Below are 27,650 nucleotides of genomic sequence, written 5' to 3' on the forward strand. Positions count from 1 at the left end.
GGCAAATAGGTTCTTGAGTTACAATGGAGCTCAAATGTTTTCGTCTACAGCTGCTTCCCTGAGCCTGAAAAGTGCATTCAGAGTAATATTAAAAGATTGAAGGGTCCCGATACATATAAGCAATGGATTTGTTTTCTTACAATTTTGGTTATGTTTTAAATGTACAAATTCAAAGTCCACCCTTTCTTAAATGAACAAGGAAAGACGCAAAAGTAAATAAGTAAGCAGTAAGTAAGTGATTTGCAAAAGACAAATTTTATTTGAGCAAATTGATAGATTGGTGAAATACATCACATTTATACAAAACTTAGGGCACATTAATTTGAATATTGGAACATATTATCTTTTACTTGCAATGTCCAATTTACATTTCATTGTATTTTTCCCAGTTGAACAAACCAAAAATAGCTTTTGCCAGTTCTGTTTTCAGGCAGTATGTAGATAGCAAACCAACTAAAACCCAAAATGTTTTCCCTGTGGGCCAGAGAACAGGGCTATTATTGGAACATAATCATTTCCCACATTTCCACGAAGTGTACCCCGTCCCACCGTGCCTTTGTCTTGCTCTTGTGTTTCCTCTCTGTGACGTCAGTCTGCAGCTGATGGGACCAGCCCCTTCTTGGCACCCTGGTGGCACTGACTCTCCAGCTTCCCTGGGGGGAGGGAGAGAGGGAGAGTTGTTGACGTTCTCACTTGTTTGTATTCACATTTATTATTTTTCATTGAAGTTATCTCTACTGATCTGTGTTAATGTTTATTACAGCCGAAGCACAAGTCTTAGTAGTATATTTTTCCATATTCTTATTTCTATATTAAATTGCAATGCTTCAATATGAGAGCTGTGTTTCTTAATTCTAGTATTTATTTCGTTATAAGTGTATTTTGTTTTTTATTTCACACTTGCTTTGGTATTGTAAACGTATGTTTCCCATTCCATAAAGCTCCTAAGAATTGAATTTCACATTGAGAGGGAGTGAAAGTGAGCGAGATGGGGATGGGTGGGCAGGGAGAGAGATGAATCAAAACACCATCACAGGGACAGAGTGACCTTTCTAAGAGCTCAAGGCCTGCTGATTAGAGGGAGCCCCAACAGACAGATAGGGGGGGGGGGGGGGGGGGGGGAAGAGAGAGAGAGAGAGAGAGAGAGAGAGAGAGAGAGAGAGAGAGAGAGAGAGAGAGAGAGAGAGAGAGAGAGAGAGAGAGAGAGAGAGAGAGAGAGAGAGAGAGAGAGAGAGAGAGAGAGAGAGAGAGAGAGAGAGAGAGAGAGAGAGAGAGAGAGAGAGAGAGAGAGAGAGAGAGAGAGAGAGAGAGAGATGGCCCAGAGGGAGCAAGAGAGACAGAGAGGGATTTGATGTGGGGGTAAAAGGCCAGAGTGGATGTTTACTTCACTGCCGGGCGAGATTAGACCACAACTATGCTTTCGGAACACTAAGACACTCCTAATCTGGTCATTAAGATGTATGTGCTACATTGCTAAGAGGGGCCGCTGCCCTGAAGAAATATCCAGTGATAAGGGCAAGAGAAACCGTGTGAAAGGAAAAATAAGAACAAAAGGCAAACATGCAAATATATTTGAATAACCAAAATAGAAGGTTTATCATTCCTGGGATTTAAGAGAAGTTTTACAGCATTGCATGCAACAAATTACCCTACAATTCCTTCACAGGCATGACACACAACTACAAAGGACAACAATTCAGTGAAAACAACGTAGAAAATGTTGTACCATTAAAGAGGCGATTGTGAGTCATAAAAATGTAAAGCATCAATGGACAACGCTACGATTGCATGGGAGTGCATGTGTCATGTATGAATCGGCGGCCACACGCCACGCATTCTGCTTTACTTGCAGGGAACATTACACAAGCCAGATGGCTTTTTCTTTTTTTTCATATTTACATAATCTTTATCCAAACCAAATGGTAGCATCTGCAGGCACTGCATGATTGCAACATTGCACCAACACTTACAAGCCACAATGCAGCATGATTCACTGCTCACCCATTTCAAAGGGCTCCCAAGAAACAAACGCCCGTTTTAAATCACAATTCGAATGTTCAAGCAGGATTCTTTGTTCCGTGTTCTACTTTGGGTTGAATAATAATTAGTGTTTCCTGAAAGGAGACACACACAGTAATCTCAGTAGAACCTGTTCCTTGTCCCATGTTGCCGTGAGATAGCTTCCTCTTGGCTGGGGATGGGGAGGGGATCCATGTGTGACAAGCATGGCTGGTAGTTGTCACTTGCGCTTTCTCTTCATGGTGTCACATTATGGCTGAGCGCCATGGGTAGCAAGCAGTGTAAACACGGTGTAGAACAAACAGGGTGACCAACCCTATCTACAAAGGTTGTCAGTGTCTGTTTTGCCTGAAGGAAGTGAGCGAAGGCTGGGTGAGTGCCTCTGGAATTTTCAGGTGGCTATACTGCCAAAGGGTATCTATTACTGATAAGACTAGGTTACCATTGTCAGTAGGAGAGCAAGGGTTGTTCTTTAACCAGTATATCTAAATGATTAAGACTAGGTGACCAATGTCAGTAGGAGAGCAAGGGTTGTTCTTTAACCAGTATATCTAAATGATTAAGACTAGGTGACCAATGTCAGTTGGAGAGTGAGGGTTGTTCTTTAACCAGTATATCTAAATGATTAAGACTAGGTGACCGATGTCAGTTGGAGAGTGAGGGTTGTTCTTTAACCAGTATATCTAAATGATTAAGACTAGGTGACCGATGTCAGCTGAAGAGTGAGGGTTGTTCTTTAACCAGTATATCTAAATGATTAAGACTAGGTGACCGATGTCAGTTGAAGAGTGAGGGTTGTTCTTTAACCAGTATATCTAAATGATTAAGACTAGGTGACCGATGTCAGTTGGAGAGTGAGGGTTGTTCTTTAACCAGTATATCTAAATGATTAAGACTAGGTGACCGATGTCAGTTGAAGAGCGAGGGTTGTTCTTGAAAAGTAATATGGTCCAGATGGTGTTTTATTTAAAGACCCAATTAGGTTGAACTTGAGGGATGGAAGATCACCTCCAGAGAGTATGTCAGAGTTACTGTGCTAAGTAAGGGCGGCTCAGACTGGTTTAATCCGTCTCTGCCTTGCTTTATAATAATGTGTTGAGAGACGGAGAAAAAGGGCTCTGGCATTTTGACAGAGCAACATTTCCGAAAATAATTCCCTGAGTGAGGTGTAAGAAAAGCTTGTCGAAGAGGCACGAAGAACATTTGGAAACTCAAGGATTCTCAACAATGTCAGCTTTTTTACGCTTATTGTGTGAAGGCTTGTGAACGGTTTGAACATAAAGTAAAAGAAGAACACACAATGAGACCATATTTTCACTGTCCCCAAACAACCGGCATTGGGCGGTATGAGGAGGTGAGGAGGAAGAGAGTCAAGCTGCCAGCGTTGCATACACCATATGAGAACGTGACTACGGCTAATGGCTTTGGAGCTGCTGAGCTGTCGCATTTCAGAGTAGATGCTGAGGAGCGCAGGGAGATTCAGGAAGCACTAGTAAAGCGGGGGATGTTGGGGGAGGTGGAGGTGGTGGTGGTGAAAAGCAGGGAGACAGCAGAAAAAAGAAAGAGGTAGAGAGAGGATGGCTGAGGAGAGGGAGAGGAGCAGGCGGGTGAGAGACAGATTGATAAAGAAGGGGGAGAAAGGGATACAGATAGAGGGGGGGGGGGGGGGGGGCACATGCGGGGGAGGAGCGGGTGCCATAGAAAGGCTGGCCCATCGATTGGCTGAGATAATTTCCCATTGATTGCTGCCCTGTTTGGAGATTGCTGGAGAAAGGTTTATTGCCCACATGCTGCAGCTGGGGAGGAGGAGGCCATAAAAATAAAAATAGGACCAGGCTGTCTGCAGAGAGGTTGGTTCTCCATCATCAAGACTGTAAAAAACACTGTGCAGTACGGGCTCACACCCACAAGAGCACGGCTGCTAGTGCACGCAGACACACAAATGCACCCGACACACACGCACAGCACAGCACCATCGACATTTTCACAATGTTGTCCACACTATGCATTCCATTAGGACTAATGGGAGAAGATGGCCCCATCGCCTATGGTGCAATGGTATAATCACTGTGTGGATCCAGGAGCAGGAGGGTACAGAGCTCTATATTTATTGAAATTACATAGAGGTCCATTGACTGGCTCTTTCACGTCAATAATACTGAGAGAGACCGCCCTCATGGAGAGTGCCCTTAAGAATCACAAGAATGAATGGCAGACAGCTTATCTGCAAAAAAAGGACCGGTATCATCTTGTTTTGCCTTCTCATATACACAGAATGACTGGTTTGTAAGAAAACGTTCATGCAATTCATAGAAACAAACTAGGACATCAAGACATTTAGCCTGTATGTTGTCAATAGAAGAGGGAGAAACTGGGAGAGAGAGGAGGGTGCAATCACCGCTGATATTGAGTGTAATAGCCCCAAACTTTATCAGTTAAACATTTTCTCCAGAGGTAGCAGTCTAAAATATCCAAATAAGTCTTTCTGAAGCATAATAGCCAGAGAGTGAAATGGAGGAAAGACGAGAGCAGAGAATAATAAGGCCATTGCAATCTTATATTTAATGGTAAAGAAGGTAAATGTAAATTGTACACCCGACTCCACCAGGTGTTTCCATTCAATCAAATTCAATTGTGTTTATACAGCGCTTAATCATAGAAAATAATTCACAATTGACAACATTGAGTGAGAATGGACCTGGTAACAGTGGGAAACAGTGTATTCACACAATTTATATTGTGTGAATACACGTGACAATGTGAAGAGAAGCACTTTGATGCATAGGATATTTCATGATCTAAATAATAATAATAATGTGTTATTCTGTACTCTATGGCAAGAGCTCTTCCTATAGGTTGGGTTGTTGAAACTCCTAACCCTAACCCTACAGGAACCCACTTTAGGTTGCCATGAAAGGAACACTAATTATTTCTTCCATGTTAGATTTGCATAAGCCTTAAAGGGATACGTAGAGATATCTGTAAATTGGTGATGGCCGGTCCCGGATTCAGATGAGTTGTTTACAAAAACTTGTTAATACTTCCAAAAGATTTCCAATGTGTTCCTAACAGTCGCTTATTCAAAGTTTATCTACACACACTGCAATGTGATTTAACTTGTGATGCGCATTGAACACATTGGTTATCTTTGGGAAGTCATTTTAAGTGTATTCCCCTCACATGAACAGGAGCTAGGCTGCTTGTAACTCTACAAGTCAATGGAAGCGGCTTACGAAAAGCAAATGCTACACAGCAAACTCCCCTTTTGGATACACAATGATGAATTTGGAATTAAACAACTCTGCTCAAGCTGGATAAGAGAGGCACATGCCAATGTAAGGAAACCTCGGTGCATCCTTTAAAGCCCAAAGCACATATAGCACAAATATTCTGGCCTATTTGTAGTGCGATGAAAGAAATAATGGCCAAAGTCTGAGTCTAGCAGAGCAGATTTTGCGTACGATTTTTGCTTAAGAAAGGATTCCTCTAGATGGAATCTGAAAAACAAAAGCATTATTCTGCTTCCGTCTTGACATTGTCACATGCTCAGGGCTCTAAAATCTAGAATCGATCCAATATTTCCTTTCAGCTCCAATTCAACAAACCTATCCGTCCCTCTGGCATTGCCTGCCTCGTCCTGTTAAACCCTTTCATTCTACACACACCCAGAGAGCTGTCCCTGCACTCCACTGCAGTAAAGTGGCTGTGTACAAAGCTCTTTAGAGCCAGTAGGGTGAGCACACACAGAAAGAGGGAGAGAGAGAGAGAGAGAGAGAGAGAGAGAGAGAGAGAGAGAGAGAGAGAGAGAGAGAGAGAGAGAGAGAGAGAGAGAGAGAGAGAGAGAGAGAGAGAGAGAGAGAGGGAGAGGGAGAGAGAGAGAGGTTAGTCACACCTAATTTGCATTGCCTTCCTGCGTTGGCTGGCTGGCTGCTGCATTTACAAGTGGATAGAGAGAAGGTGCTGCTGAGCTCGATGCTTGTGCTGGCACGCTGTCCCCGGGATGGTTCCCCCCACAGGAGGAAACAGACCCCCCCCCCCCCCCCCCCGCTCCCCATGCTCTCTCCAACAGCCAGTGGCCTAGAGCTGTTTTCACAGCCTCCGAGGGGCTGCGATGGCTCAGTGATTTCTCCGGCCCGGCAGCCTGGCTTAGTCACGCACACCACAGCTCACCAGGATTTGCCAGAGAACCAGTGTCTGGTGACGTTGGTGGTGAGGGTGGCGTGGGTTGCGGGATATTTCAGAAAAACAAGCTAACGCAATGTAAAGGCTCGGTTACAGCCTCCGACAAAAATGGAGGTGTGAAAAATCCCCCCAATAAAAACCTTACTGCACCTGCTACTGTTGTCTCACGCACAATAATGGAACTGGCCAAACTGTTATTACAGCCATGGATTTGAACAATATGGCTATGATTTCAATATAATATGTACTGAAGTTATAAGGAAAAGAGAAAACAAATTTTTATGTTACAAATACATTTCTAAACATGTGAATTGTATGTGAGTATTTTGGCAAACCTATTAATACCACTATTATCAGTGACACGACTTGCCCAATGCACTGTGGTGTCTCTGAAGCTATAATGAGAGGAATTGGGGCTGGTTGGTTGCCAGTCTGCCTAACTAGCCAGGAATATTTGGGTGGGGAAACAGAATTAGAAACACCAGCCCCTCCTTTAAGAACCACCACACAAGTGCCCTTGAGAGAAGCACTTAGCTCCCAGCTGCTCTGATGGAGCCACTCATTGGCCAACATGAAGTCTGTCTGGGTAGGTTTCACATGTGAATGTATTACTGTATACATTAAAAGCAGGGATAGAAAATACTTGAAAATAGCAACACTAGCACAGTGTGTTGGTTGCGAGTATAGGGGACAATGTGAAACAACAATGGATACATTGTAATGGTTTGGATGAAAATAATCGTATTTTGATCCATCGATCTGACTTAGTTCTGGAACTTGGGGCTACGCGCTAGTGTTATATTATGGCGCATTTCCTGCGGCTGGACAGTTCGATGGGGCTTGTTGGAGTGGTGAAGGTGCGGTTCGGCGCAGCTCAGTTACGGCTCGCGTTTCCACCGCCGACAGTACCATTGTGGTAGGGCGGGGTTTAAGCATCGTGACCTCATAGCCGCCCGACACAGTTTAGCCTGATTATAAATCCAAGGAAAAAGAGGAACGCGACACAATGAACAAAGAGAAACAATATAGGGCGTCCAAGAAGGATGTCAAACTTTTGCGCAACTTTTTAATCAACGGACGACGTGTGTAGCTCCATCTTGCCGGAACCCTTTCAGGCGTCTCAGTACCCCAACGGAGGAGTACTGCAAGTCTACGGCTCAGTCTGGATCATGGCCACTTTTGGCAGTGGAAATGCGAACCGTGCCGCACCTTTGAACACTGAACCGACCCGCACGTGTTACATGTCATTGAGTGGCCTCCTAAATGATAATCAGCCTGTTGCCTTTTGTTCACTGAATGGTTGAAAAATATTTAAATGTTTAACTGCTTTTCAGAGTAATTTGTGGTGAACGCTAAAAGATAGATCTTATCATAACCCAAAAAGTAGGGTAAGGGTTTATCATACAATAAATTACAATACACAAGTTCATAGCTGCACGCATATATAGAAAATGTTTTTACAGTTAGCTGAACATTATAGGGTCCCGGCCTTCCACTCCCTGTTTTGTCAGTTAAACACAGAACTACATTTGTCCCGGTGTTTGCTATATGGGAAATTAAGCAAAAAGAAACGCTCTCTTTCTCCGGTAACGCAGTCGTTTGCGACGCCTTTCTTCTTCATCGTTTCTTGCATTTTTCTCCAACTAATGCTCCAATCTTTCATAGGTCGATGCGGATGTTGTGGATGCAAAAGAATATATGATGCATCGTTGCAGCATAATTTAAGATGATCGCAATGAGTTCTGCCTCCGTGCTGTTTGCGGTCAAACCAAAACAAACTAGAGTGAGGGCGGCTTCACTTTCCCACCACCTATGACTGAACGTCATATCCCACCCCTTGCAAGCCCACCCCCATAAACCCCCTGTTGATTCTACTAATGTGTCGGAATGATATCGATATCCGCAGATAAAGCATCAGGTGTCAATAAGTGTGAATCACCCTCAGGGTCGAATGTCCTGAGGAAAAGGCGGAGGACGTGTGAAAACAATTTTTGATTCTGTGCTGTAGGCTAACCTGCACTTTAACTCTCCATTACTCTACATTAGCACCCTGCTTCTTCCCACATTCAGTACGTTTACATGCACCGCCTAATCCGATTACAGCAATAGTTTGACTGTGTTCCTCAATTGGACAACTGCAATTGTCAGAGTATACATGGCGGAGAGAAAATCTATTCATTGGCCGAAGCATGTAATACCATGGTACGATAAGTGGCGCTGTACCCATTTCAACTAGTGGTAATAGAGCCACTGGCTAACCTCTTTACCTCACCAGCAACAACAAACTCAGGTGGCATTCAAGAAAGATGGCGTAAGAAGACGAAGCTACATCCCTCTACATTTTGTATATGATGTACATGATAATTAGACAAAATAGATGCATAATGACGCTCTTGGTTTTGGTGATTTCGGAGAAAAGATGTGCCGCAGAATGCCACAGGACGGTAGCATTCGACAACAACACGACTATCGTCTCCTTAAACTTTCGGCTCACGGCACTGGGAAAAATTCTCGAGCATGCGCAGAACGCAAAATCCGATTCCAATCCGATTTACGGTAATGAATTATGTATTGTCATGCACGATTAATGCGACTATCAATCAAATAATCTAGGGGTCTTAATCCGACTATGAGAAACCCAGTTCGGTCCGACTTTAGTCCGACTAAGGTCAGGGCTCCAGACTAACTTTTTCCTTGGGTGCACTGGTGCGCCTACATTTTTAATTTGGGTGCACCAGCACGTATTTATGGTGCACCCAAGTTTTGAGTTGTTGAGTTGAGGGATGGATCGCGTTGGACCGTGCCTGCCTTGCGCTGAGTTGTTGACGGGGGGGGGGGGGGGGGGGGGGCAACCGGGCAGCTGCACCGGTTGCACCGTCGATATTTACGCCATTGATTAATAATATTTTGACCATTAAATAAATGCAGAATCTGTATCTCTCATAAAGAATATCGTCAGACAATGCCAAGGGATCGGTTCTGTCCCGAAAAACCCTCTGTCTCCGGAGAGACGCCTGTACGATAAGTGCGCCGGGGTCCATGGGAACACCCACAAATGGTGACGCCATTATCGGAGGAGGGGCTAGGAAGCTGCGCACGCCGATATAAGTAGCCGATCTCCGGGTAGACTCGCTGGAAAGCTGCTCCCGACCAGGTTTGGTTGCGAGCGTAAGTCACCAATGGTGATACAGCGACGCTTAAAGAGATCGACTTTCATGGTACAGCTAACCCATGCTTTCAGCTCAACATACCTCGCTAACCCTCTAATCGAGCTTCGTAGTACAGGCCCCTGGATTGGGCTTTGCGGGTTTGTTTACCGGCGTTGCTATTGTTACCGGTCTTGCGTGTTCCAACGGTTTATTAGGTATCTAATAAATCGCTGTCTAATCAATACTTCATTCACTGCCTCTTCCGTGGTTATTACAATATTATGAATAGACTGCTCTGTAAAAAAAATTAAAAATAATAATTGTGCGCCCAAATAAAATATTTGGTCGCACTACCCCGAATTCTAGGCGCATGTGCGCCCAAATTAGGCGCACTCTGGAGCCCTGAAGGTGTATACATGCATTTTAAAAATCCAATCATACTCGGACTAACCAAATATTTTGTTTTTCTCGAGTCATGTAAAAGGACTGATTGTTTGAAAAACAAATAATAAAAAGTGTAATCAGGGCTCCAGACTAACTTTTTTCACTAGGAGCACTGTGGCCCCTAACAGAAAATGCTAGGGGCGTAACCATAAATCTTAGGGGCACACCATAAATCAACATGCCAATGGGATTTTTTTCACTGTATTACTAATAAATATTTTGAATATAGATGCATGCGTTCAAAAAGCACAGAGCAACAGGCTTGACAGGACGCTGTGCCTCCCTGCCCGCTCGCCTCTCCATTGAGAATGCAGCAGGTGCAACAAACGCCTCTCGTGTGTAAAGCTCTTTATTGCACAAAGTCCTGACCGGGTTGGTGACCCGTACTATTTGGGTGAAACAGATGAAAAATAATGTAGGTCTACTGTGTCGGACGTGGGCGGAGGAGTCAACTAAAACCGTCAACAGTGGATGATGTGCTTTTTTTGCACAGCAATCTAAAGCACCAGGCCAAACAACACATAGTGTAATTCGCCGGCGTTCCATCTAATGTGTCTAATTTTCCTTCGGGTTCGGGTCGGAAGTCGATACCAATTTATAGCGGGTCAGGTTGGGTGCGGAATGTAATTTGCGCTACTGTCGGAACACGGGTCGGATGCGGTTTTAAGTATTTTGGGTGTGGGTTTGCAAAATAAGACCCGTGCAGGACACTAGCCGCAGGTCAGAAGAACGAGTCAATAGTATGCCCACAGAGACGATTACACACGCTCAATATTTAATCTCTAGGACCCTCCCCCTCCACACATTAGCCACGAACGGTGGCCATTCCCTGTCCTTCTCACACTCATTGGCCTGCTAGATTCCAGATTCGTTGATGCGCCCCTTCCCCGTTTAACGTGTAAAACGCACATGTGCGACCAGATGAAAAATGAAGTCGCACACTCTCACATTTTGGTCGCAAAATGCCACCATTTCGACGCAGTCTGGAGCCTTGGTAATGGATTTATATTGTATTTAGAGTATAAATATCAAAAAAACTGTACAGAGTGTGAAAGTACTCTCTGATTGAATGTCACAGACCAAAACCAGCACTATGTTTAAAGATATCAATACAAATAGTATAATTTTGGTCATTCAGTACTTCCATGCCTCAACTTCTACAACTACTGTCATACCTAGTCCTATGGTATTTGATATACAATGTTGAAGCCTATCTTTCAGGAATTTATACAGAGCATGGCTGAATGAAGAATATTCAGTATAGATGATGAAAGTTTATTATTGGTAACATTATGATTTGAAAAGCATTGAATTGTAACGAGTGAGAAGTTGGAACTATCAAAAGGGCCAAACCTGTTTGAGGTTACGTTATATCCTCTTGAAACACCTCTTTTTATCACCTCTTTGTATCCCGGTTTATGATGATTTTGAAGCATTCCAGTCGTAAAATATGTCAACTTCAATAAAAAGCAGGAACAGGCTTTGCAGGCGCAGAGGGTGGGGAACTGGCAACAATCTAGGGAATAGCCTATTTGTTTCTAGGAGTGCCCCATCCTAATGCGTCCCTGCAGGGAGCAGATTCCCCTGTGGCTGTGAGTAATTCTAGGAAGGCATCCTCTAGGAGAGGCTGGCATCTTGTTAGTCATCAATCACTCGCTAACATGATCCTAAGCTGAGAGTACACTTTGTCTGAATCTGCTTCTCACGTGTTCACATGGTCCAACATGCCCCACGTTGCGATGAAAACAAAGTGTTAGGTTAATGGCGGCTCTGTGTGCAGGCTAGTAAATCACAACTATCGGCCACTCATCACTACGGTCAACCTTTGCTTGTATGTCCACTATCTTGCATGTTTGATCAATAGTGTAATTGCTCTGCCTGGTCTGGTGATATTTAAAACAACGGACAAAGCCATGCTAAAAAAATGCTATTAATTCAAAAAAGTAAAACAACTACGTTGCTTGCTTACCCACTGCTGAATAAAAAAGATTTTTCTGAGAATTATGGTTAAGACTTTTTAGCCCATGAATTTATGCGGGCGTATTTCTTACCCAAACCTTATTGCAAATTCAGATTACACATTTGTTTTGTTTTCTAAAATCACTTCCCAAATCACCCTTGTGTCGACTGCTTGGAGAAACGGCAGTTGAAATGTATGATGGGACAATCAATTTGAATGCAAATCTATTCGTCCCTCTTTTTCAACACATAATTAACAAGCTGTGCATTGACGGCCCTGCGGAAACATGGGCCCAATCCCATTTCTACCCCTTACCCCTTCCCCTTACCCCTTCAAGACAAGGGGGAGGGGTAAGGGGAAGGGGTAGGGGGTAGAAATGGGATTGGGCCATGGAGTCACCGACAATTGCTACAATTCTCAGTAGCTTTGAGAAAAGTAGTAGTTGATTACCAAAACAGGTATGCAAAATTTGAGGTTGGTGAGTACATGTGGAAACTCCAGCTTGGAGGAAACCTTGGAAAGGATTATAGGGAGGGAAGTGGGAATTCTTCCCTGCCTTCAGGGACCCGTTTCAGGAAGGGAAATTAGGGCAGTCATCCAGAAGATGTTTCATTCCCTTCACATTAGCTCTGCCTCCCACTCTCTTGTCAGAGTAAAGTGCTACCATTAAAAAAGTGTGTGGGTATCTAGTTAAAATCTTATCTTGAAGGTTAGAAGGCTGCACCTTGAGAAAATAGTTGAACAAAATCAAAAGGATGAGGTAGAACTGAAACCTGTCATACGACAGCATCAAGCTGCTGCCTACAAAAAATCCCCCCTAAAAAAATCAATCCAACACAGATGGCCTTACTTTCTATTTTGCAGGGGAAAAAAACGTAGATTTGGATATAAGGCATTAAGTCCCGCTTTGACACTTGTCTAATAAATCCATGTGCATTTCATCCTCTTCTGAAGAGGTAGGGCCCTTGTTGAGCTCCACGAATCCGGATGCTGGGGGGGGGGCTTTAGAACACTGCTTAAATCCTCAGTCGCCATAATAGAGTGCAACAGTGACCGCCCCCCTTTTTGAACTACTCTGGTTCTGGTAGTCAATTTCCCATTCCTTTTGTCCATTGACTTTTCAGAAAATCATTATATAAATAGTTTTAAACCTGGAACCAAGCCAATCATCAGTCTTTTTTTTTTTATAACTCAAAATTAATATTTATGGGATCGCTTTTCCTATGATTATCGTAGGCCAAAAGAAAACCATACATTATCAATTTGACAATAAATGTGGCTTGTATATGGCATGAATCATCTGTCAGGTTAGTCGTGACCATAAATATTTGATAAGAAAAAAAAGAAGATATTTGAAAACGAAAGAAAAGGCTATAATGTACAAGACTTTGTACATTATTTTTATGAACCTAGTGAAGAAAACTACTCATCCCGTAAACCATTGTGAACTTGTTTACAACCACATGGGTAAGCGCGTTTCAAGCATCTTATAACCTTTTTCATTATTAGTGTTTTATTTTGTTAATATAATTTGTGTCATATACTGTGTCTGTGTGTGTGCCTGCATGCATAGTACTTCATATAGTCTATAGCCTTGTCAGCGACATGGAACGTTCCTTCTTTCCTAACTGCAGTCAACTCTCACGCGTCCATCAATGCTGGTTCTACTGGTTCCCAATGAGTGCGGTTCAAGGGGGAGTTTTAATACATGTGAATTAAGTATCGTATTCCAGTTACGTATTCATTCAACTTTATGTATTCCTAGCTTTTATATCACGCAAATAACTAAATAGCACTGCTAGTGCTTTATCATATATTTTTACTTTTTTTATCATATATATCAACATATTTATCAACATGTAGAGCTAATTTCCTCTAAAATCCTCTAACTTTCCATTTATCTAAGGGAAACATGTTACTCTAAAAAACTAAAAGAGAACTTCTTTAATGTGTGGCTTCTACACAAGCATAGACAATCGTTTTTCCAATATAACGGCACGTTTTGTAAGTATAACTTGGATGGTTACGACATAATGGCTTTTAATCAAAGCCTGTATGGGATTTTTACTTCCGAAACTACTTTGTGTGAAAGGGACATTTCAAAAGGGACAGAATATCATGAATCCTTCTTCTCTCCATTCGCCTTTACAGCCGCCCCGGGAGTGTGAAAGGTGATACAGCCGTGTTATTCAAAAGGGCCCTCATGAAGTGGGCTTGGCCACATCTAATCAGAATGTAAATGCAGTGTTGGCTGGGGATAGACATTGGCATTTAGATTATGCTGAGACTAGATTACTGATCAAACTGTGTGTGTGGGTGAGATAGCCTTTTTAACAGCAGCTTGGCACAGACTCATTCTATTCCACCAACAGCAGTGAAGACCGTCGTCACCGTGCCATCAATTGTAATTAAACCAGAAGGAAGGGGGAGGCAAATAGTGTGAGTGTGTGTGTGCGTGCAATTCAAACACCAACAATAACAACAAGACTGGTTGAAATGCACTTACTCAAACAAACAGACACCCATCCCATACAGTGCACTCCCCCTAGCAACTGCTGGATGCTAGAGGAAAAAAGAGTTGTGAACCACTTCCCTGATAAATGCCTACACCTTTTAACCTTCTCCGTCGACACCCCAGCCTTGTAGCCACGCATACACACACACACCCTAGATTTCCTCGTCAGGGGCAAAGGCAGCAGGGAGAGGAGGGGGAGGAGAACGAGAGCGAGAGAGAGAATAATAAGTGGAGGCTGATCTAGTGCTCCGCATCCTGAGGAGGCCAGATTTGCATATCTGTGCAGCGGTGCAGAGGGAGAAACGTCTGCACTGACAGCCCCACTGAATATCTTAAACCACTGCTGACTTCCCTGCAGGCATACTCCCCTGAACACTTGCACACACACAAACACACATACGTGCCAAGTCCCACGGAAATAGATGCACGCAGAGATGAGGGTGCATAAATATGTTAACGTGTGTGTGTGTGCGAACAAGCACACGCACGTACACACAGGCAAAGGACTTAAGGTCAGGCAATGTGGATGCTGAGCGTTGCTTTGTTCATGCAAGGTGATGTACAGTAGTGCTTGTTTGACAGCACAAGTATAAGAGTCCTCTCTAGGGAAACAGCCCACAAAGGCAGCCTCATGCACTGCTGGCGTTAAGGAACATATGTGTGTGTGTGTGTGTGTGCCTCCATATGTGCATCTGAAGCTCTATAATACACACAGTACAGACAAAGAAATGCAATTAAGCAAGGTAAGCAATATGAATTCAGCATACAAATTCCCAATCCTGTGTTTTTGTTGGAATTTGCATTTCACGTTTGGAGACACTAAATTAAAGAATTAGGCAAATAGATAAGACGACAAAACAGACACCATATGTGCACTGCTAATGTTTCTAGCCAGCAGTTTAACGTGCAAAGCTAAACCTCCAGAATGCTATTGGTAAGATTTAAATAGATTTGTAACATCTAATAATAAACTATAAATATTAAATTATATATTTTGTAAATCTGAGTTGAACCGTAGTGTCAATATTTACACCATAGAAACTGTATGACAAATTGGAAAATGAGCACATCAACAAAGCTAATGTTTGTTTTGTAGGAGACATCAATTTGGAGAAGTAGAAACCATTGCAAACAGAGACTTGGGGTGCATCCGATTACTAAGTATATACTACTTCTGTTCAGTGTCTACTACTTGACCGTTAATGAAGTATGTTCTACAGCTATGGGTAGAACGCCTCCGAACGCTTCCGAACACCACCGGATGTTTGGAGAATACGTATTTCCCCTCTGTGCACTGCACATCAGATGCCGGCAAAATTAAAGTCACCTGCGATAATTGACCTGAGCTGGAGCCGCTGCTGGGGTGCCGGGTCAGCCATCGAGATTTATAAAAAAAAAATCACCGCAGCGTTCTTCTTCTTCGGTTACCAGACTCCAGCTGAATTGTGGGATAGCGTAGTGACATACCGTTGTATACTGTGGCGGTAGTACGCATTCGGAAACTTTTTGCCTACTACATAATGCGAACTGAGCATTCGGACACACTATATTTGTGATGTACTACAAAATGCCTACTATATAGCAGTCAAATTAGTATGAGTATTCGGATGCAGCCTTGGAATTCCTCAATGTGTCTGTCAACACCTTTTATATCCATGTATTTATTCAAGTAAAACACGATCGGTGGGATTGGCTGAGCGGTTGGGGTGGCTTGTTTGCAACCACTGTAACATAACCATTTAAACAATATATGTTCCTTCATGTGACCTTTTAACCTTTGGCCCCTGGTGAGAATAATCAGGATCTCATTATTCCCCTGCTGCTCAGCCAGAAAAAATAACACGTTCCAAGTCATGTCACAGGTAAATATAGCATGTTAAGTGTAGCATGTGCTCTATTACCGTCAGACTTTTTCAGTATCCATTGAAATGTCTTTAGTCTTGCTCGTCACTTGACATCCATACATTACTCATTTTGATTAGTGCATTAACTTGTACATTATGCTTGTATTATACTTTTTAAAAGTTAAAATGTTCTGATATATGTATCCCATCAGAAAATATTGCACACAGAATATTATTCCGATTTATATGGAGTTTCTATTTTTACCCAACAGCTTAAGCTTTTCCAATATAATTTCTACTTTTCTCATGAGAATAGTCCCCAATTGAATTGCAGCATGCATCTGCCGACTGTTGGTATTGAAAGCAATTTTTCTGTACTTCATTTATTTAATGATTCTGAAAGAAATGAGTAATAGGTCTCTTTTTTGGACTCCATATTGGATGAGGTGAGCTGCATTATACTCCCTTGCTCGGTTTGTCAAAACAGGCCCCAAGCTACTTGTGTTTCAACACAGCCGTCAAGGGATAATTGTGGTGAAATATGTTCCCAAGGCATCCTCTTACAGACTGTTAAACCACCTGAAAGGTCTTTCAGTGGATTGTTTATTTCAATGCATTAATATGATTTCTTAAGCTCTGGTGAAGATGCGTCTAAGTGGAAGATACAGTCGGATTGCGGATTGTGAATAAATATCATGTTGTTTTTTATATAGCGTAGGTTAGGTTTATGTGCTCATACATGTAGGGTAATAGGTGTTTGTCTACGTTTGATTAAGTACCAACATAGCGTGTTTATGTTAATGTAACCGTTTATACAGAACTTATTTTGACAACATTACAATTATGTCCTTCAAAAGGGCAGCGGACGTTCAGAAAGAAAAACACATATATATATATATATATATATATATATATATATATATATATATATATATATATATATATATATATATATAGTACATATAATATCTATTCAGCCTTCTTGTTCCTTCTTATATGTTGCGAGTTTAAAGCAGCTCATTTAGACCAAGGTTACGCTGGCTGAAGGTTATTGTTTGGGTCTCTGAAGGCAATGAGCAACGCTGTTCACAGACAGAAGAAAGACAAGTGCTGAATGACCCGTCACTCTCCATCCGTCTGACTGATAGGTAAGAAACGGCTAGAAAAGAACCGGTAAGGCAAGGCAGGCAAGAGAGGGATAGAGAGAGATAGATAGATAGATATAGATGTATACACATTCAATATCTATACATACACATCCATAGATACATATCAATAAAGAGAGATACATACACAAATAAACACATATCTATAGATTTTCATTCATAAAAAGATCGAATGATATACATCCATATATAAATATAGATACACATCCATATATAGAAATATACACATCCATACTGCATATAATGATAAAGCTACAAATCCATGTATAGAGATAAAGCTACACGTCCATCTATAGATAGATGGATATACATATACATGGAGGAGGCACAGTGACTTTGATGGTGCAGGGCTCTCTCCATCAGTCTCTTTGACAGAGGTAACTGGATTGTTCATCAAAATGGAAATTGAGCCATGCTACCCTCCTGCATTCAGGCACACACAGGTCTCGGCATTGGAACCACACAATAACCGACCCACTCTAACAATTTTGAATTTAAAGGAGAAAGAAAAAGGACAGATACAATATATATCAACAACACAGATGCTAAAATATTCTCTATCCTCCCATCAAATGAATAAATCCAACCGACATAGAGGGATAGGGTGTAGACAAGTGCGAGAGGCAGAAACATAGGCGGAAAGTAAATAACTAACAGCACAATGAGCATCTTGGGCGGGGTTGATAACCACTCCAGAAAGTCAAATGACTTGCATGGATTGCTAGCCTAGCAGCAGTCTGCGTCACATGCGGATGCTAATTAGCAACTAATTTTAACGACTAAGCATACGACAGCTTCTGACTACTGGAGCTTTTAAAAGTTAAAGGGCTGTAAAATTCCTTTAATAATGAACTTACATGTCAAAAGCTAAGGCTGACTAGCCTTCCCTTTTTAAGAATGTATTTTAATACTTCGGAAAAGACAGGATACGATGGCTTTTCACTATTTTGAAACAGTCTTTAGAAATAGATGCACACATTGCAATTAGGTTTTTGCACATACATTAAGCAGTTCTATATGTCCCACCAAACAGTCCACCCAGAAGATCATCATCTTAAGAAATTATTTCAACTGGTAATCCATTTAGCGACATTCCTCTATCAATTCTGCACCATAGAAATTAAATGGAGCTCATTGTAGGGAGGGAAAGGTGTTTTTTATGGCAAAGAAGCATGGTGTTATGACTTCTGATTAAAATGTACTGAATGGCTTCATGTTTCTGCTCATTTTTTTTGGGGAAGGAGCACTGTGTGAATGGCAGGCTGGGTACCAGAGATAAATGAGCAACCTGTGTTGGACAGAGTGTAACCTTCAAAGAGAAAGTGGATCTGAGACAGCTCTTCAGGCAGAATTGGCAGCGGTGGGTATACAAGCAGGGCTATAATTGGTGCTAGAGTTTCCAATCTGGTCTGTGTCAAATCTGGCTGAGGGGAGGGGGGCGGCGATGCATTAGGAGCTATGGCACGGCTGGTATGAAATGCTAATAGGATTTTGCCATCTTTTGTTTACAGCATGTAGATATCGATGTAGTTGGTTGTGGTTGGTTGTTTTTGTAATCAAAAGCATTTTTGCAATGAAAAGGTATAGAGTGACGCTGTTTACATGTGTGTTGAATCGCTCTTCACATTGCGAATTTAAAATTGTATCAAGATCGCAATGCAAACACAGATGTGTTCCCGAATCTCGATACTATTTAGTTATAAACCATCTATACATTTGTCTTGGGTCAACAGGGCCAGTGCGTCGTGTCAATATAAATAAGTTAAAATGAGACAAAAACACGTCCAAACAAACAAACAAAAAAAACGGTCACATTTCATAGAGTTGCATGGGTTTAAATCTCTGAATTGTGACCTGGAATATCCCTACAATCAGAGTGCTGAATCATCTCCCGGGAAAGGAACTGTGCAGCATCAAATTTGATTATTTCATAAGGCAGCAACCCTGTTTGCCATAACTGAGCCTGTTATCATGTAGCACAGTATTTACATTTAACTGGAAGCCCAATTGGCGCATAAATGATGCATGTGAAACCTGTGTACCACTACTTCAGGGCTTAGTAGCCAGCCATGGGACTTCTGGCAACCCACATCAAAAACATTCTCATAGTCCTGTAGTATTTTCTTTAAACCTAGAAATGTTCAGTAAGTAACTAGATAAAAGTGCATAATAAATGTATGTACTTCAGGAAAGTCAATTTGTGTACATTAACATACTCCTTCACATCGGCAGTAGTAATGTGATAATGCACACTCAGTGATAAAACTGTACGACTTCCTGTATTAAATGTCTCACACAATGACACATATCACACATAGGGAGGCGAGATGTATTCATCTAAACTGCTCATGACTCACACACTCAAACATCAACATGCTGTGCATGGTTGGCTGACAACACCGCTATAGTTAGCTACCATGTTCAGTGCATAGTTCAGTGTGCAGTTTATATTCTTTGACCCACTATGTGCTTTTAGGTAGCTACATAGAGGGAGACTCTGCAGTCTATTGGGCCATCAGCATGTTAAACTAGTCAAGCAGGATGCAAAACTAATGGAGCTCAGTGGGGGAAAGCAAGGTAGTTGGCATGACACACTCAGATCATAAACATAGCTTTGAGACACACCATAGTTCCCATGGTGTTCTGTTCCCATCTCATGAGCTGAATATAAAACGAGTTTTAAGAAACGGATGAAGGATGAAAAGGATGAAGCCTAATTGAACATAGATTCAACACTAAGGTTTATTTTACGACTTGACTCAGACAGACAGGAAGTAAACAACAGTGACCATAAAGACGAGCCCTTTGAAATATAGTGTCGATACTTGTGTGTTGAGAATCTAAATTAATAAAAAAATGTGTTCAGGATTAATTCATGAATGCATTAGTCCTCCTCATGCATTGAATATGAAGGCGTTTAGCGCATTCAAACCTTGTGTACAGTATTGATGTGATAAGGAGCTGGCTCAGGAAGGGTACACCATGTTGTGTCTGAGTTCCCATTTGGAAGTTGCCAAGCTTTGTCTGAAAACTACTGCACAAGAACAGACATCAGTTCAGGTCCAAACTGCAATCCACCAATGTTTAACCAACTAAAGAACAAGCCGTTCTCACAGGGGCACCAGAAAGCCATTTTTCCAACCTACTCCAGAAGTTTAAAGGCTTGTGTAAAACGTGGAAGGGTGTCGACACACCGGGGACTGGAACGCAAATCGCAGTTACATTTAAATTCAAATCAATGCTCAGCGGTCAGTCCTGGAGGTATAGAGAGGTAGGGGACTTTGCACGTGTTCTGTGTTAACATTGTGCTGTGTGTCCCTCCCTTTTGCTGTGTGGAGAGCTGGAGCAGATACAAAGGACAGGTTAAGAGACCAATAGAAAGAGAAAGAGCCACAGAGTGAGAGAGAGAAAGAGCCAGAGAGTGAGAGAGAGAAAGAGCCACAGAGTGAGAGAGAGAAAGAGCCACAGAGTGAGAGTGAGTGAGTGAGTGAGTCAGAGTGAGAGACACAGAGAGAGCGAGAGAGAGAGCTTGCACCAGCAAAGTGGGTCAACGGCAGCCTTCTGGAGAGCTTAACGAGCTGCAGGAGGAGTGAGGCGGTGCGGTGGATAATTAGCAAGAGGAGATGGAAAAGAGGAGGAGGAAATGTGGGGGGAAGCCAAGATCCTGGATATCAGAGTGTCAGGTTTCTTGGACTAGGCAGCTCCAGTCCTTTGAAGGCGTATTAACCAGAAAGCACTGCAGTCTTTTCACTGTTTGTATGTAGTACAATACTAATACTAGTGTCTTTTATGGTGTGGGACAGAACAACTGCCTGTTTCGAGCAGATTTCCAAGAGGTACATATGGGAATGCTGTGCTGAATGTAGTTCTTTCTCATCCAAGTAATGTAACCATGCATTGAAAAAGATCAATGTGAGTTGTATTGTTCCAAAACTGGGTTGAAGTTTCCAATGTGCGGGATTGTTTTTTGCATTAAAAATTATTAAAAAGAAGATAAGTGTAAGATATGGGCCTTTTATCATTGAAAGATGAAAAAACAAAAATAAAACATTCCCCTGTAACAATGACACCAGGAAAGGCTCTCCGACCAACTCCTAAAAGAGCTTTAATAAGAGTGCAACGTTCAACCTGAAGATAACAAAATACCTAAGAAAGATACAATAATCCCTTTTCTGTAGTCCACGACATACCTCCTCCCAGTTATATTGGTTCCTATTTCCTCTTGGCCTCGTAGTTTTTCGTTGCAAATGCATTTCTAATGCTGATTCCTTTGTTTTCTTGCTTGTGCCAACAAATCCGCCCAATAGACAGAATCTAATTTCTCTTAGCTAGTGAAACGTGAACCTCTACAGAAACAAACGATCAAGCAGTCAGTGAGACGAAAAAGACAAGGCTTGCTAAAAAAAAAAACAAGTTGGGGGTTGAATTTGCCCGGCATTTACCTGGGCTTTGAGGTGGTGGACCAGTGCTTTATGTGTCAGTCCACTTGCCCACAGCTTCTCCCATCAGCCATCAGTATCCAGGCTGTTTCTACGCCTCAGGGGCAGGGATACAGGTCTAACACCACTGGAAGCAGGCGGGATCAGCTGGAGCTGCAGAAGAGTGTTTATATGTGTGTAGTGTGGGCGTGTAGTGGTGTGTGTTTGTGTAGTGCATTTACGTGGGCAGGGTGTGAGTGTGTCTGTTGCTTATGCTCTTTTTTTAAAATGAGGCTAAGATGAAGAGATAAAGACTAGCAATAGAAAGAGCTGAGAAGAGAGCGAGAGAGTGAGTAAGCAAGAGAGTGACAGAGAGATAGCGCGAGCGAGAGAGAGGTTCCATTAGCCTCCGCCTTCACTCCGAGGGCCTTTATGAAGACCAGACCGTTGCGGTTTTAGCAGAGTCAATTGGTGTGTCAGAGCTGTGGTGAGATCAATTTCTCCTTGTTGCAGACAAAGAAGAAGAGAGAAAAAAGCATCAACCCAAACACCATTTCACAGTTGCAGTATTATTTGCACTCGTCTTAAACTAATGCATGGCTAACCGCTACTAAAGTAAACAACTATGGCCACTGCAGTGGCGGCTGCTGGACTTTCAAAGAGGGGAAGCTCATTTTCGGCCTACATCATATCAATTGTCAATTTATTTATATGTAAATTCTGCTCTCTGTTCCTTTTTAAGGAAATGCTCTGTGACCCTGTCATACCAACTAGCTGTCTTTTCCAGTGAATTGACCAGTATCCTCTCAATGGCCAGCAGAGCTAGGATTCTTAAACGGCCATGGCCCATTGTGTTACGGATGTAGGACTAGAGCCGCTTTAAACAGGAGAAACTCCTTTCTTAACCTGCAGATGTAGCTCAAATTGTTGCCACTAATGAGAACAGTTTGTGAAGCTGAGGCATTGCACTGTCCAACTGCATGTCTTTAAGGAACACCAAAGAAATCATGAAGTTCAGACCTCAGTCTCCCTGAATCAAAGTGATGGCCAACTACCAACGATATTAAACTCGAACAAGGAAATGTGTGAATTCTGTTAAACTGAAACAAGGAATTGTCTGTATTGTGTGTACGAAAGTGTACGAAATGTACGGTGAAAATTGTTTAGCAATTTCGCCAAGCAAATATCAAGAAATAAGTTCCCTTTCGACTCGATTGCAAAATCCGGGATAGGACTGAGGACTAAAGACTAAAGAGACTTTTTATAGTTCAAAATCGCTTTCAATCAAATGGCCACTCAGTCTTTCGCAAACCCTTCAATCATCACGAAGAAGCCCAGCGTCCAGGCCAGGCCAGCCGACTCCTCCATTCACCCCCAGAGACATTGAGCGTCCGTGGGGGGGACATAACCGCAGCATTATCCAATGACCGTCGCCCTTCGGCGCACTAAAAAAAGCTGTTCTATGCAGCCCCATTGAAGTCGATGGACGCTGAGCTTCAACAGGTAAATGCACTGTGACGCTATGCGAATGAAGGAGAAGGAAATCGATTCAGTCAACCTGCGAAAAGCGGCTGATTCTGAACAAACCCGTCTTCGAGATGGGTGTTATAACGCATTTTTTGTCAATGAAATGTTAACACAACAGTATATATTTGACCATTCAATTTTATTAATTTTAGGGGAAGACGAGCTTCCCTTGCAGTCCTAGAGAAATCGCCACTGGTCCGCTGCATTCACAAATATCCACACACTGTACTTCTCCTTTCAAGCCAAGATGCAACAATCCACTGATAAATATTCTCTGTGAGTCGCATGTGTAAACACACTGGGGGATTCAACTTGATATTTCTTTCAAATGAAAATGAGTGACGAGCTTGAAGGGGGCCTGTAAGCGCGAAGATGCTATGTAGTAGGACGTTGAGGCTCGTACCAGACAGCCTCTCCATGGACTGCATCTCCTTAGTGCTCTCCACTGTGATGTGTGCACTGATGTCTGCTTCGGCTCCAGTATTCTCCCAGGGGGAGGACCAATCATACGGCAGAAGCTTTGTTGGGCAACACACACACACACACACACACACAAATATGTGGCTCATTGCTCAACTGCAAGCAATTTGCTTCTATTAGAGGCGAAGAAGAGCGGTAGGTAACAATGACAATGTGTGAATTACATCCCCTGTTAAATTATGACCATCCATTATAGCTTATTATCCCTTTATAAAGCAGGTCAGATGGATGGATTTAACAAAAGAACAGTTCTAGAATGGCAACCCCGACCCTGCCTTAAACTTTACAACGCGACTTGATAATTAATCTTTTGTGTAAAATCATCTGTTCAATAGTGCCCACAATATAAGCAAGAACTTAAAAAGACTGAATTCACAAGAAGGATAAGAGTCAGTTAATGCTGTAAGAGGATAAGCGCCACTGAGTGCTGATGAGTCAGTGGAGAATGTTCAGAGGAAATACAGAACAGCTAAAAAATAACGTATCTCATTCACTGAAATATTAGACACAGGATTAATATAATCCTTTTACAGAGCTTCCTGGGTGACCAAATATGGGGGAAAATTTGGAAAGAAAGTGCTACAAAGATCTCTCCATTTCTATTTAAATACCCCATACAAAAATCAATAAGAGTCCATAGGAGTGCAATTAACGCACTCAACACACTTATTTCTGGTGAAAAAACCTAACTGTTATTATTAGAGTGAATAATATGAAGAGTGACTTCAAACTAAATCGTTTTTGCAGCCCTATTGTCTGCTCTCTGGTAGTAAGATAGAACAAGCTTTTATTGATCCGTCAGGGGGGGGTCACAATGCGGAAGAGACGATGCAAAAGAGGGAAGATATCGAGTACAGACAGACACCCAAGAACAAGGAAGCAATATAAAAAACACTACACTAGCAATAGAAAAAAAACACAATGCCAGTGAGCCCATTCATTATGCCCAGCATTTTAGAGTTAAATTCAGAGTGAAATCTATAAATGTTCAATAGCAGAACAAGTAGCATGAAAATCAAGCTATTTTGCATTTCCACTTCCTTTGGAAAGGTCAAAGGACATGGTGGCCTTTCCTAAGCAATGGGGGAAAGCCATGGTTAAAGCTTCCAACTGACCATAACCTTAACATTTTTAGAACACCATATATTTTGCTTCAAAGGGGGTTTACATGAGTTGCTAACCCTCTGCCCAGGGTTTAGGCACATAACATTTTGCTAACGCAACATGGCCAGGAGTAGTAGGGTGAGTCAAGGTTGGCCATGTGATTAACCTGCTTTAGCTTCTGATCCTGGGTTTAGGAGGTGAGCTCAGGGGGAAAAAAAAATAAATAATAATAATAAAAATTCTACTGCACACAACAAACCCTGACATAACTCTATCCCTCTCATAGTCCATGTTCTCTGAACAGGCATATGAGGGCTATACATACTGTGAATAGAGAAGGCTGCACATTATATAGGTACTGGGTTCCTTCCTATGACATTGTTCGGTCAATAATAAATTAATAATTTATTATTGACCGAAAATAAATTATTAAATAAATAATTTATTATTTATTTAATAATAAATTCCAGAGTGAAATGACAGCGCAGTATTTTGAGCGTCAGAAGCTACCGCCTCTTCTGTCAGTCAATCAGGAACTGAGGAATCAAACTCACTTCCGTTTCATTCAAACTCTCTCACACACACTACTATACTCTCTCAGACACACTACTATATACTCTTGCATAAACAACTATACTCTACACACACTACTATACTCTCTCACATAGACTACTAATCTCTTTCACACCCACTACTATATTCTCTTGCATAAACAACTACTCTCTCAAATACACTACTATACTGTCTCACATATCCAACCATATGCTCTACTATACTCTCTCACATACACTACTAGAATCTCTCACATACCCAACTACTGTATATACTTTCTCACACACTACTAATCTCTTACATACACTACTAAATACTCTTGCATAAACCACTATACTCTCACACACACTACTATTCTCTCTCAAATACCCAACTATATACTCTCTCACACACTACTATACACTCTCATACAAACATGTAAAAGAAGTATAATAGCGTGTGTGTATGAGTATAATGGTGTATATGCGAGATTATAATAGTGTTAGACCAAGTATGAATTCTGTCCCAGGCGGCCCCTTATAGAGACCAAATGTCTAGAAGGTGGTTACACGCTAATGCACACAAGTATATATAGAGAGTATTTATAAATAGTATTGGTAGCAGTAGAATTGTGCATTATCCCTCTGTGCTTTTGTACAGTGCATATCTTTGATAGCACACATTTGCAGCTGGTTTTTCAGCCTCTTTTGTACATTTAGCAAACATAACTAATTCATCAGGGTTGAGATTCGGACCAATATTGAATTCAGAAATGCTGATATGTACCCTAAATAGTCCTTAAATTAACTGATTTTCTACTTCCAGTTTTGGTGTCTTTAATACGAGTGTCAGGGCTTTCTCTTTGAATGTCTTCATCTCATGGAAGCTGAATTTTTCTTTGTGATGTTCCTGCGGTAATGCAAAAGTATTAGCCTGTAACCTGATGTATGGTGGGCTACCACTATAACATTATCAGAATGGTAGCAAGCAAGCCTTCAACCCCCTCCACCAACTATCACTTTGAGCTTTGCTTCATTAGCATTGCAGATAGCACCTGGCGTAGCGTATGCAGGGAGAACTCCAGGGGAAATAGGAGAGAATTAACTAATTAGGTAGGCAGCCTCGACACAACAGAAATAACTAGCTTCAGTAAAGGGGGAGGATGGCGGTTACTAGGTGGAATCGAGAGTGTATTTCTCCAGCTTAAAACTCTTTAAACTTGTCCTTCCTGGGAGATTATGTTGAATACAAAGTGCGAGTTTATGTGGAGGGCACAATAGCGGTCGTGGTGGTGGCGGTGTGGTTAATAATGTCTCTGTCGAGAAGAGATGGCCGTGTTGCTGGTTGACGGTTGGTAGAGGGGGAGGGGAGGAGGAAGACAGAAGGCTGTCATGATGCAAGACCCCTTGTTCATCACCTGCTGGAGTCAAGGTCAGCACGCTGCCAGGTCAGGACCTAAAGGTGCATGTGTTTAAGTTCTTCAAAGCAATGGTCACGAGATCCAGTTGACGGTTGTGTGTTGTGTGGAAACTACTCAACGTTTATTGGGTAGTTTATGTTTTACTGTCCCACACACCTCTTTCAAGGAGATGCTCATTAACAAAAAAAAAGGCTTTGAACCTCAACGAGAAATATGCAAGTTAATGAGTATGCCGAAAATGTTATCGCTTTAGTAGTGTGTAATAAAAGCTGCCCCTAGAAACACTATTTGGCCTCTAATGGAGCACAACAAATATTGCAGGTCAGATATTGAAGGAGTGCATCTTGGATCTGCCCGGGGGGACTATGGGTTGTTAAATTGGTCTGGATATCTTGCGTGTCTGCCTGAATGTGGAAGGTCTCTGGGCAGGAGGGGGACGGGGTGAGGTATACTGGCCTGCCTCATAGCTTCAGCACAAATAGCTGCTGCTCTGCTCTGAGTGGGGCTAACACAAGGGGCCCTATAGTGCTCTAATGCAATATTCATGCAGGGGATGCTAGCATAGCAGTTAAACACAGTGGAGTTGTGAGAAGACCTTCCAGCCCACTATCAGCCAGCAGCTGCTGCCTGCGCCCCCGCCACCCCTTTCTTGCCTCTTCCTCGCAAACGTGGCCCATCCTCCCAGCACGGCATTGTGTTCTCCATTCTCTCACCTCCTCCCCCCAGATTCCACTCTGCTGCCTCTTACTCTCGGCCATTAATTTTTAATCACAACTTAAATGGGTGCCTTAGCGGTGGCCGTGGGGCGAGCGAGTCAAGGGCCCTTGCCTCTGGTTACAAAGTAGGAAATAAATTTAAAGAGATCAAGCTAAACATACATGGGAGGGAGGG

At 42.2% G+C, this 27,650-nt stretch overlaps 1 protein-coding gene across 2 annotated transcripts in view; it reads right to left on the bottom strand.

Annotated features, from left to right (window-relative positions):
- Positions 1-230: 230 nt before the first annotated feature.
- The window catches only part of trip4 (thyroid hormone receptor interactor 4), a 55,404-nt gene continuing 27,984 nt past the window's right edge, over positions 231-27,650 (bottom strand). Inside the window, exon 13 of one of the 2 annotated variants that reach the window (XM_056607462.1) lies at positions 231-653. In XM_056607462.1, the coding sequence (XP_056463437.1) occupies positions 589-653 (65 nt within the window). In that variant the 3' untranslated portion in view covers positions 231-588. Of the gene's footprint in view, positions 654-22,247; positions 23,743-27,650 lie in introns of those variants that run through there. The other variant, XM_056607463.1, reaches the window with a different exon arrangement.

Source organism: Gadus chalcogrammus, chromosome 14 (assembly GCF_026213295.1).
Source record: "Gadus chalcogrammus isolate NIFS_2021 chromosome 14, NIFS_Gcha_1.0, whole genome shotgun sequence".
NCBI lineage: Eukaryota > Metazoa > Chordata > Actinopteri > Gadiformes > Gadidae > Gadus > Gadus chalcogrammus.